The sequence below is a fragment of the Stegastes partitus genome, unplaced genomic scaffold (assembly GCF_000690725.1).
Source record: "Stegastes partitus isolate 25-593 unplaced genomic scaffold, Stegastes_partitus-1.0.2 Scaffold1086, whole genome shotgun sequence".
NCBI lineage: Eukaryota > Metazoa > Chordata > Actinopteri > Pomacentridae > Stegastes > Stegastes partitus.
The window spans coordinates 203,187-215,720 of NW_007578817.1; the positions used below are offsets into that span (position 1 = coordinate 203,187).

At 44.3% G+C, this 12,534-nt stretch overlaps 1 protein-coding gene across 1 annotated transcript; it reads left to right on the forward strand.

Moving 5' to 3' along the window:
- Positions 1–1,476: 1,476 nt before the first annotated feature.
- LOC103367789 (Krueppel-like factor 15) lies at positions 1,477–11,829 on the forward strand. The gene is made up of 3 exons (XM_008295919.1): positions 1,477–1,627; positions 3,336–4,928; positions 11,293–11,829. The coding sequence occupies exons 2-3, from the start codon at positions 3,415–3,417 to the stop codon at positions 11,468–11,470; spliced, it is 1,692 nt and encodes a 563-aa protein (XP_008294141.1). The 5' UTR covers positions 1,477–1,627; positions 3,336–3,414; the 3' UTR covers positions 11,471–11,829.
- The last annotated feature ends 705 nt before the right edge of the window (positions 11,830–12,534 follow it).

Consider the following 12,534-nt stretch of genomic DNA (forward strand, 5'->3'; position numbering starts at 1 on the left):
ATGACTCCGAGCTAAGGCCGCATGTCTGAAGCAAAAAGTACTTATTTGTTTCATGAATAAGACACGGAAAAGGAGCAGCATGACTCTTTGTGCCGTATTATAAAACCATTAAAGAAACACACTGCTAGTCATGGTAGCATTGCCTTGCTCACATGCTTACTATGATAGATATAATAAATCGCTTTTGAACAAGTAATCCAGCACAGTCATGGTTTATTTGAATCTTCAAAAAGTAGGCTTCACTTTTGCAAGAGGAAAGTACTTCAGATGAAACCTGCAATTTGAAGTCTGTTTATCTGTATTAGTTTACAGGTATTTCACATGGATTTTAGAGTTGTTCTAAGTTGTCAATATTCTGGCAGTGGAAAAGCAACGTTAGCAGAAGTGTTCACCAGTTAAAGAAGCAGAAGTGTATTTACAGATGGTAGGTTTACAGCCACAGGAGTGAAGCATCAGCAAACAATGCAGCAGTAGCGCGACTGTAAAAGCAGTAGCCGTGTTCAACAGCAGTCGTGTACACAACAGACCTGCTCAGTGTGACATTGTGTATCCTTTTACGCAGCGTAATGGCCCCTGACTCCGTGCTGTATACAAGTAGGCACTGAAACACTGCTAATGTTTACAAGCAGGCCGAAAGTGGATTCATTTATCCAAACACACTGAAAGGTAATCTAACCTACGCAGGCAAATCAAATTAGGTTGGAGCCAGTGAAGTTACTTCAGCCCCGCAGAGGTGTTTATATGAGGCCTGCTCAGCTGGAGTGAAAGAAAAAAACTTCTATTACCGACGTTATTAGGCAGCATGTAAACACACTCGCTTACCCACTCAATGGCTCCCTCAGTCACTCATTCGGGCACGGCCATCTGTAACAGGCAAAACAGCTCAGTGTGCTTACTAGGCAGCAGATGTTGATGTTTGTTCCCTTGTTCTTTTCTCCCCCTCCAGCTGTATGATGCCTTTACATTTCAGCAGCTTAAAAAAGTCTGAGATAAATCAGGTTTTATGGTGATATAACGGGGAATTACATATTCTTACATGAATGAACAATGCAGACAAGAAAACAACTCCCACTGATGAAACATTACACCATTAATACACTTCCTGGAACTGGGGAATGGGAATATTCCACAAATGTAAATGAAGCATCACATTTTTAAACACTAGAAACTGTGGAGACAGTACAGGAGTATGACAGAGATTTTCTGGTCGGGACACACTAACACACATCCTTCCTCCTCCCCTCACACACACACACACACACATACACACCTTCTTTCCACTGACGCCAAACCCCTGAGGCCGGCCTCCTTTCACATTGAGCCAATTGCGGCGCGCCGAGCAGGCGAGCCTTCATGAGCCGACCCCCTGATTTGACTGGTGTAACAAACCCAACTCCGATCATGTGACGGTTAAGCGAACTACCAACCCTCCCGAGAGAGAGAGGGAGAGAGAGAGAGAGAGAGATAGTGTGCGTATGAGAGAGAAAGTGTGTGGAGGCTCACGGCTATGCAAAGACCGTGTGGTGGAGTTATATTGCCATTACGCACTGTTACGCACGGACACATACTTCCAGGAGTAGAGCGCTGAGCGTAAAGGAGCGGGATTTTGGATTCCTCACATATACAGGTGAGCGCATAAGAAGTGTGATTCACCACTAGATGCTTGTTTATTTGTGACTAATTTTTATGTCTCCATGTGGAGTAGATTTGTGTAAAAAGTAAAAGACGTTTGATATCTCTGCATGTACAACCTTGTATACTTCGTGCCTTGTGCTGTAAAATCCTCTCTAGCGTGCTTGCAGCATTGTTGAGTTAATATCTATATCACGTAAAACTAATCGTGGCACTGTGGTCTGACTAGCTGTCACAGCCTGCAGTGTTAAACATGCCATAAATTCCGACAAAACCTCACGCAGCGTGGTTTAGACCGAGCGCGCATCACGCTGTCAAAGCCTGTTTGATGTTTCACGGCTGCGGGGTTACTGCAGGGCAAATGACTTAAGACTCTGGCATGCCAAGGTGCTCCCAAACACTCATCCCAAACTTTTTTTTTTTTTTTTTCCATGAGGTATCGCCTCGATGCAGCAGCTGCAGACCCCCAGCCCCTCCATGTCATATGATGTTACTCATATCTGAGTCGAATTCTGGCCTCAGATCACAAATTACATAACAACACTGAAGATGGGAAACAATGAACATAATGCCTCAAACGTCCACTGATGTTTGCAGTCCGAACTCAAAGCCAGTAAAGTAACAATCGAATTAGACGTTTAATTTTACTGGGACCACCTGGAACCTCTTTGAGGACCCCTGGAGGTCCCCGCACTTCACTTTGGGGGATGGCTGCTTTTTTTGAACGTTACAGAAGAGGGCGCAAGATCATTTTGTTTCTTTCCTTTTTTTTTGTTGTTGTCCATGCAATAAGCACATGCGGCCTTTTAAGGTTTTAAAGGGGATTTCAGACCCATGTTTAATCATCATAAGCCACTCATTGCATAGAAGGTCCTTTGATAATGTCTAGTGTTTTTAATCCATGTAAATGTAGATGAGTTGTTTGCGGGCTGTTTAATGCATAAAAATAGACACTAAATCCTTCACTCATGCACTGAAACACTCCAGGTTCTGACCTGAATGACAGTCAGACTGTACCTTTGGTGTTCTCCAGGAAGTCTTGAGATTGTACATTTGTTCTAATCTTAGATCACACCACTCTGTATGTGTATTTACTCAAGTCATGTAGCGCTGCAAACGTTTTGCCATTCACACTGAGCTGTATTAAGAACCACGAGGGAGAAATAAATAGAAACACACCGTTAAATGACCATGTGGCTTCAATGTTAGAAGTGGTGAGAAATGGGAACCCCTGATTCCACATGGTCAGTTTGAAGCCTGAACCAGCAGCAGCTGCAGCGTCTACACACACACACACACACACACACAGAGTCTTTAAATTCCACTTCCTTCACAAGTGGTTGACTTTCCTTTGAAGTGTCATCGGCTGCAGACCTCTTGAACAAGCAGCAGGTAAATGCATAGAGACCAAAAAATAATAATAATTCTCCGTCAGTGTGCTGGTTCGCTGTTGTTTTTATGAAACCTTGGTGGACCAGCTTGTAAAACATTAACCTCACAGATTGTGTCAGCCTAACCACAGGCACTGTAACTGAATGGGCATTCTGATTTTTTTTTTAAGGATGATGATCACCCAACGACACAAACCTGTTAAAAGTTACAATTCATTTAAATCAGTCAGAGCAGGTGCCACAAGGTAAAAGGGTGGTGTAGTTTGGGCTTAACTTTCTCACAACTGACAAACCGTTTGTAATCTTTTGCAGAAAGAAGAAAGAAGTTTTCATTTAAGTTCAGATCACCTTCAGAGCGGAGCAGAGTCAGCTGCCATTCATCTGCACAGGAATGGTGGATCACTTGCCGATTGGTGAGGAGACCTTCCTGTATTATACCGGCTCCCCAAGGTCTGACTACAGCTGCCTCTGTCGCATTACCAATGATGGCATGTCGCCAGGCATCATGGTAACGGACGCCTGCATCTACCATCACCACCCTTACCAAGGGGTGACGCTGTCCTCCTCCCCTCGCCTCTCCGAGGATGACCTCAGCGACTCCTCCAGTCCTCGCTCATCCCTCTGCTCCAGCCCCGAGTCTTCATCGCCGGTATCGCGGCACATCCTCGGCTCCAGCTATGAAAGTAGGAGCAGCAGGAGCAGTGGAAGCTGCAGTTCGTCAGGAGGAGAGAGTCAAGACAGTCTGCTGGACCTCCTGCTCTCACAGGCCTCTCTAACCACCTCATTAGGCTCTAACGCCAGCAGCAGCTCTCTCTCTTCTCCTCTTTCGTCCTCTCTTTGCGTCTCCTCCCCGCCCTCTTCTACCTCCTCGTCTCCCGCTGCCCCGTTTTTGCCCATGGGCCTGGCTTGGGAGTCCAAGAGGGAGCAGAGGCTGAGTCTCCTCCAGCAACAGGCCAAAGAGGACTGTTACGAGTTTCCAGTCTTCCTTGATGAGCTGCAGGATCCTGCAGCGCTCCTCTTCCAGCCCACTCTGGAGGAGATCGAGGAGTTCCTAGAGGAGAACATGGTGGTGACGATGGAGAAAGAAGAGGAGGGGAGCGATGAGGCCATGTCACCCACGTCGGAGGATGCTGAGGCAGAAACTTCAAGAACATTAGCAGGAGAACTTGTGCCAGTGTCACAGAACTCAGATCAGACTGTTCCCGTGGCTCATTCTCCACTCTCCTCCTACACAGAGACCAAACATGCACGACACGCATCAGACATGGACAGCTCATTGTCAACAGTGGATGCCAGCTGTGTTACTAGTTCACCTAACAGTTGTGTTGATGGGATCAAACAGGAGGACTGTGGATCATCGTCAACCTCATCAGAAAGTAGCGGTGCTGCCTCCGGTGTGCCTGTCATCCTACAAATTCAGCCCATACAGATCAAACAAGAACCGAACCCCAGTGCCATATCAGATGCTGCCACACAGCAGCCCCAGAAAACCCAGTCACCAGCAGCCCAGACGCCTTCAGACATCAAAATCGCCCAGCTCCTGGTCAACATCCAGGGGCAGACCTTTGCCTTGGTGCCTCAGCTGCTTTCCACAGCGAACGTTTCGAGCTCGAGCAAAGCCGGAAGCGCGGCTTTGTCCAAATTTGTCCGGATCGCACCGGTGCCCATCGCAGCTAAACCCACTGGGTTCGGAGACGGCGGATTGGGCGGAGGTTCGGCTGCAGGGGTCCTTGCTGGAGGTCAGAGGTACCAAAAGAGCACGGTAGCAGACCTGATTAAAATGCACAAGTGCTCTTTTCCTGGCTGCAATAAGATGTACACCAAGAGCAGCCATCTGAAAGCCCATCTGAGGAGGCACACGGGGGAGAAGCCGTTCGCCTGCACGTGGCCCGGCTGTGGATGGAGGTGAGAAGGTTCTTCATGTTAGATCAAATGGTTTGAGCCATTTGTGAGTCAAAAGAGGTATTAGCCATTTTCTGGACAGAGGAAGATAAATTAGAGTTATGTCTAGATTTACATACAATGCAGCTTAGTGCTGCACCGACAGTGACCAGGACTATCAACTACTGTTCTGTGTGAACACAAAACAAATGCTGCTGACAATGTGTGGATTTTGAAGAAATGTACAAAGTGCTACAAACAATGTTGGGTTATTACAGACACCAATGTCACTGTAGGAATCTTAATCTATCAAATGCAATCGTACGAAACTGTTCTGTTGTCTTATTTCTCTCGTCACTGGAGGCTAAAATACGCTGGAAGATTTTCATCCTCCTCAGACGTCCTTTACCTGCGAGCGTCTTTGATGTCACCACTTTATTGAAAAGAGCCTGAGATATTGCTTTACGAGCGATAGAAACGTTTTATAACACCATAAATATGTGTAAAATGTACTCAGAGGATCCAGGATAATCAGTTTAGATGGTTTATGGATGGGAGTGGAAGGGGAAATGGCCCATTTTCAGAGAAGCAACACTCAATATTATTCAAGATGGTTAGAAGTTGTTCTTTTCTATAGGCTGGCTGTGCCCCCACTATCTGTGTGTGTTTTTGTACCATGGTAAAGTTGTAGATTAGATAGAGTGCCTTTTGAAGTTGTCTGCATGCAGACTTTGTCCCCTGTTAGTTATTCCATTTGTTTGCATACTGTCTGCAACCGCTTCACACACATTCATGCAGCTACAGATACACTGGACTCTTACAGAATCAAGTTCAAAGTTTTCCCCCGAGGCACTGTTAAATCAGCGATACATATTGAAAGTCAGCTTTGCCAAAAACTGGCCTGATTTGTTCATTCCATCCTTAAATCATTGCATCCATCCAAGTAGGAAAATCACCTTTTAAACTCTTCGATCCAAAGTACAAATGGCAACTTTTGACCTGTTGGTCAATAAATTCCACCTCTGTACATACAGTTATTGCTCAAGGGCACATATAGTGTCATGTCATGTCGTGTGTGTGTGTGTGTGTGTGAGTCTGTGTGAGTGTGTGTGTGTTTTTTTCAGTACATGGACAGAGGTGGGGTTACGTTAGGGCAAGTGCTCTGGTTAAGGTTAAATAGTGATAAGGACTTAAATGACAGGGTAAAGTTATAATTAGAGTGGAGTGGAGAAAATAATGAAAATGTGCATGTGTGCATGTTTACACGTGTGTGCATGAAAGTGTGAATCAGATAAGTTTGGTCCAGCTCAGCAGGCTGGCCCGGTGTTTGTCAGCGATCAGGCTTTTCTCTGCAAACAGCACATTCTGCACGGAGGCTGTGCTGCACCTGCAGCCTTTTAAAATCCTCCAGAGCCGACACCTTTTCTTTTTTTTCCCCTTCACGATATGGATTACGTCTTGGACTACATCCAGGTTTTTACAAGCATATTATGTAATATCAAGTTGTCCTGGTCTATCTCTCATTACACTCTTTCTTTTTAGGCTGATTTGAGACAAACACATTGCTTTAACACCTATTTTTTTCTCTTTTTAATGAGAAAAAGCATTTGGGCGTGCACGTCCCCCTTCTTTAGCCTGCGTTAGTCCATCAAGCAGGCTGACATAGGTGTACTTAAAGGAGTACATCCTTGTGCAAGGGCGCAGAAGAGTGGTATCACGTTCATGTCTTGCTTTCACTGAGAAGTTGCCAAGAAACTCTGTGAAGCCACTGGACTAAGGCACAGTTGATACCTTCCTACATAATACTGAAATTAGATTTTTATTAGGCAACTTGGTAGGCAACTTTACGCTAGCGGTTTCCCCTTTTTTCTATTCTTATCGCTGAACTAAACCAGCTGACTCTGGCTCAGAATCCACAGCGATATCGATCACAAGCGTATCCGTGGTCTGGATTTTCTTTGTTAACCTGATACAGAAGAACATTTAATTGAACCTCTTGAAACTTTCATTCAGAACTAATTGCTGCTTCGCTGTTATTTTGGCTGACGCGTTATGTTAGATAAAAATCCTGCTGATCGTAGGTGAAATTTTGCTTCCCCCGTGGAAACACACTATAGGACGAGCGGCAACTTTACTGCAGTGGCCATTAGATAATGTTCCACTGATCGGATGCAGAAGCCGAGACAGAAACCAGTTGCTTAATCTGCTGTCTATCTAAAACAGTAGTTGCATTTCTGCCATATCACTTTATGATTATGTTTGGAGGGTATTGCTGCTGATTTGTTCGTAGATGAGCTCCTAATAGACTAAAAACTAAAAGTATACCCTTGTAGTTGCGCTCTTAGGCATACTGTATGCATAACAGCTCTTAGGGAAATTCAACTTTGCAGGCATTCTTTCATTCGTTGTGTTTTATTTAAGCCAATAAGAGTATATATTTTTTCTCCTATGAAAGGCATGCATTTCTTTAACAGTCCTCCCAAAGCTGCACTTCGGACATGACAGTAGCAATTTACTGTATTATAAAGCTGCCCCTTCCCTGCTTCTCTCCCTCCGGACCGGAAAATGGAGGTGAACTCGGGAGTCAGGCACCTCTTCCCCTCTGTAACCTCAGAGTAGATCCATGTGTTGGCTCCTCTGAAGTAGAGAGGAGTGGTATTTCATTGGCTGGACTCTCGCATATAACTCAGTCAAAGTTGTATTTCTTGCTCTGCCAAACGGTTTTCACTCTTTAAAGCTTTTCGGACTTTCATCGTCGTGTCTGGCTGTAGTTTATGGTTATGCTCATGTACAGATGCTCTTATGCTTAAAGGAACACACAGCCAACACACGAGCATGCGGTATTGTGTTTTTTTTTTTTTAGCTCAGGCTCGTACGGAGGCTTGCGAGATTTTTGTGTTGAGCGGCTGGGCTGGAACCCAAAGTTTGCTGTAAAAACACTGTGGCGTGTGTGTACTCGACATCTGTCATCGGGGCTGCGGCTTGTTGTCCTTGTCAGAGGATGCATTCATCACCGCGGTGGAACAATGATGGGCGGCGAGAGAGCTGTCGCAGTCTAATGTAGCTTTAGATGTTGACACTCAGAGCTCAGAAGAGAGGAAAAGAAGTCGGATGAGAGGCTGCTTACTTTTTCAATCCATCACTTAGGATGTGTAATCGAGCTGATCAGGAAACCGCCATCGTCCCGGCTCCCTTTTTGAAGGGACGCCAGCGAGGTTGTGGTCGTCTGGAACACTGTTGAGCTGGATAAATAACTCTAAAATGTTTTTTGCGCTCATGCATTAACATGCTTGTTCTTTGAACTTCCATGGAGTTAAATTCGAGCCACTTACAAACACATTGCCCGAGGCCGACAGAATAAACGAAGCAAGAGAGACAAAGAAAATAAAATCTGGTACAGTATGCGTGCTCGCTGGTATCTCCGTTACTGTAATTTTCCAGGTTCGTAACCAGCCTGACCGCCACACCTTCGAGGCTGCTTTTATATGCTCTGTTGGCTGTGGAGCTGAGTTTAGGGACAAGCTAGAACAAAGCCTGCATATGTGTTTCCCACAGCGCCCACGCTAATATGTATACTATGTGTTGCGCTGCAGCCACGCCAAGCCGCCCCAAGGACTTGAGGTGCCAAAAAAAAAAAGAAAACACAGGTGAAAAACACACTCAGGTGATCGACATGAAGTGCCCTCCACCCCTCGCTGTTGTGAACTCGCTGACCTTGCCCACAACCCCTGCAGTGCAGCTGAGAAACCTCCCACCGGTGAGATGGGGAGTGAACACAGAGCGATACAGCAGGAGGGGGGCATGAGTCCGGGACAGGTGGCGAGGCGGCTGGCACATGATCAACGTAGAAAAACCAACAATTGAATAGATTTAAAGAACAAGGTTGTCTATTTACATGTTCTGCTGAAAGATCTTGCCTGTTATGTTATAGTTGGGCTCGGGCCCAGTTTGACTCAGTGGAGTAGCTGTACATCGTGTCTGTCGTGCCCCGGCTTGCCGTTGATGTACCGCAGCTTCGGAGTGTCATGTGTACGTGCACGTTCAGCCGCAGATTACCGTAAGAACAGAATGCACAGTCACATCGAGTACTAAATATAAAGCGAGGGATGGGTTTTTTTTTTTTTTTTCTGAATCGTGTTCTTGTTGTAGGTTAAGCAACCCTCCTAATCCCTTGAACATCTGTAAACGCTCTCAAATGTCATCAGATGACAGGTCGGGACAAAGTCATTTTTGCCTCGAGGCTTTTGCCAGAATGTATTTCATAAATGTAAAGCTGCACTTTCTATGTTTTTCTGTCAACAATGGATCCAGTGACTTCGTGGAATGCGAAGGAACTGAAGTGACATCTTTCAGTTCATTGCTTTAATCTTCACTTTCGCTGCTGTCTGACGTCTGTTTATAGCAAAAAAATGCTCAGATAAACATACAGTACGCGACCTGCCCAGCACCAGACGGACACATTTAGCAGCAGAACAAAGTGGAGCATGTAGCAGCTACAGAGTCGGGGTCTTTAGGTGGAGACCAAAATAGGAGCTAATAGGTGAATAAATATTAGATTTACATCTGTTAGATGAGCAGGAACACAGCTATAAATGGAGGCTAGTGTTGCTCCGTAGTGCCAGACTCTGACTTGCTGCTATAAATATATCAAAATTAGTTAAATATGTCTACAGTCGAGCTATTCAGTAATGTTTATGTATGTGCAATAACATTTGGAAGACTGCGCTGTAACATACATCTGAGCTATTCTTTCCATTTGCTGCTGTCAGAAAAAAAATGTTTTTCAAGCACATTTTGGTGACATTAGTGCCTTTATGTACAAGAGCATTTGTTGAACCTTAAATCATATAATTAGTAATATGGCAATATGTGGCTCCGGCCTATTATGCTGCCCCTCAGTGACTGAATCATAGGAGAATTAATTCATGATTATAACACTAAAAAGTTTATTTTTATTTCTCCTGGATCCAGGATTTCCTCCTTGATCTTTTGCAGAATGATCATATTGAGTTCCTACAAAAGAGTGATTCATCATATTACTCTGATTGTAAGATAAACATTTCCCTGTACTGCACATTACTGCAGTAATGATATAATATCACCGGCAGTAGATTTTGCAGGGGGGGAAAAACAGGGTGAATCACAGGTTACGGCATCCAGGCTGTATTCCATCTGAAACTTTGGAAGTTGTACACAGCCTGTACAGAGGAGCCTCTGTGGAGCAGCTGCAAGGCAAAACAACAATCCTTTTTTTTTTTTTCTTGCTTTACTTGCAGTAGAAGGAATGATACTGTATGCATTACTTCTGTGGCAGAGTTGGTTAATGGGATCAGATGTTCATAGTGACAATGACTTCGGTGACCCTCTGACATTTCCTCCATCATGACGGTCTTGTGTTTTGTCTTTGAGACTTTGAAGAAAGCAATAGATGTTCAAGAAATTTGCTCCAGATGTTCATTAATTCTTCAGTTTCTGAGCAAACCTGCAAAACTAATCCCGTCAATGCTCGGCTCTACCTGGTGCTAGTTAGCTAGAACTACAGTGAAGGTGGTGAATATTGTAAATGCAAAGGCTGCAGATTTTGTTGCTTCCCTGTGCTATCTGGAGTACTATATGAGATGTGCAGGTGAGAAAGATCTCAACACTAAACACATGAATCATCAGTGTTTGTTCTTGTGTTTTTATATTTTACACAGCTCAGCCTCATAAGCTCTGCCAGTTATCTTCTTTTTACTACAGGGCCATTAAAATGATGAATAGCCCGGTTGTGTAATCCGTGTCTGGAGTGGAAATGGTTTGAAATAACTGTGAGTGACGTCTTTACATCTCTGTGAATTATCGCCTCCATGCCTTCGGCCTGCTGCGACTGGAAATGTGCCGGGAAATCAATCTGTGTTACAGATTAATCTGAACTTAACAGCTTTACTTATACATACGGATACACAACAAGGTATACTGGCGCTGCTTTATCATCCACTTAACCCTTTGCTGTCATGATGCCCAAGCTGGCTGGAGCCCATAGAGACCAAAGCAGAGTAGGCCAGGAATAGACCGGGCTTGGATCTGCAGTGCCCATGTGTTGAGTTAAATATGGGATGGCTCTCTAACTTCACAGAGAAGTCACCGGGCAGTGCACATGCACGCCATCACACCTCTCACATTACCCTCATATAAAACAGCTTGACATTACTTTTATGTTGTTTGGCTGCTTGAACCATGACTGCATCCATTATTTTTATCCAAGAAGGGGCAAAGTGGTTGGTAATTAATGCACATAGGAAACAGTTTGTCAATTTGTGAGCAGTGAGGAGGGGGAATTATTGTCAAAAAAGATGCTTAATGTTACATAAAATCTAATAAATCACATTGTGGGTTTTCCCTCCAACAGGTTCTCCCGATCAGACGAGCTGTCCCGACACCGCCGCTCCCACTCCGGAGTGAAACCATACCAGTGCATCGTCTGCGAGAAGAAGTTTGCCCGCAGCGATCACCTGTCGAAACACCTCAAAGTCCACCGCTTTCCACGAAGCAGCAGGACAGGACGCTCTGCAAACGGACCCCTCTGACCCCGCCGTGACGGACTGACGCTAAACGGGGAAGAAGGACGGGGAGGGGAGCAAGGCTGAGGCTGTGTGCGAGTGTGTGTGTGTGTGTGTGTGTGTGACGAAAGACCGAGGAGGGGTGACAGTCCAAAGACCCTTTAAAGGAGCCTGTGCGGGACTCCTTTTTGCCCGTGTGTGTTTATGCGCGTGACGTACATTCATGGTACTGTGATAATTTATTGGGTGACGAGGAAAAGACTGGAAAAAAAAAAAAAAAAAAAAAAGCAGAAAACTGTTACTTGACACAGCACCCTCACAGGTGGAATAAGCTTCTTGTATATTACAACTTTATTCTCAAATCTTTTTTTTTTTTAATCTCATTTGAGGAAAGATTTGCTATTCAGAGTATTTTTACACTTTGAAGTGTGTTTTATTGCTAATGTTCAAAGCCTTATATCGATAAAGGTTCTAACACTGGGGGGTCTGCTACTATTTAAAACCCCCATTTATTTTTATTTTTTTTTACTTCCCTGGAGCCAAATGTTGTTTAAAAGTAGTATTAGCAAAAAAAACTCATTGCTTAATGGCTTGAATTTCATTTGTTGCCCAGCAACAAGAGCTTGCTGGACATAGTATTAGGAAGCAATAGTGGGGGAGGATTGGGGCCTTGGTTTAATTCTTTCTTCATAAATGGCAGAGGAAAAGATGCACCAACATTCCTTTAGTTTTGAATGAGTCTCTTCTGTTGCCTTTTAGTCTGGTTACATGAAACGCTTCACTAGCCTCAAACACGAGAACAAGGCTCGAGTTCGCGTTGAATTACTGCTCATAAACAAAGATCATGACACGATGTAATTTGCACACATAAAAAAAAAATTGTTTTTCATCCCGTTCTGAGAATTTGGAGTATTATATGTAGTTATGCTGACTCTGTCTTTGGTTCATCTGGTCAAAAGGCTGTTTGTCAGAAAAACTGTCATTTTTATGGCTTTTTTTTTTTTCTTTTTTTGGATGATCAAAACAGATGGCAGTGCAGCTACAACCAAAAATCATCTAGAAAATGATCCATGCTAAGGTTAGTTATACGT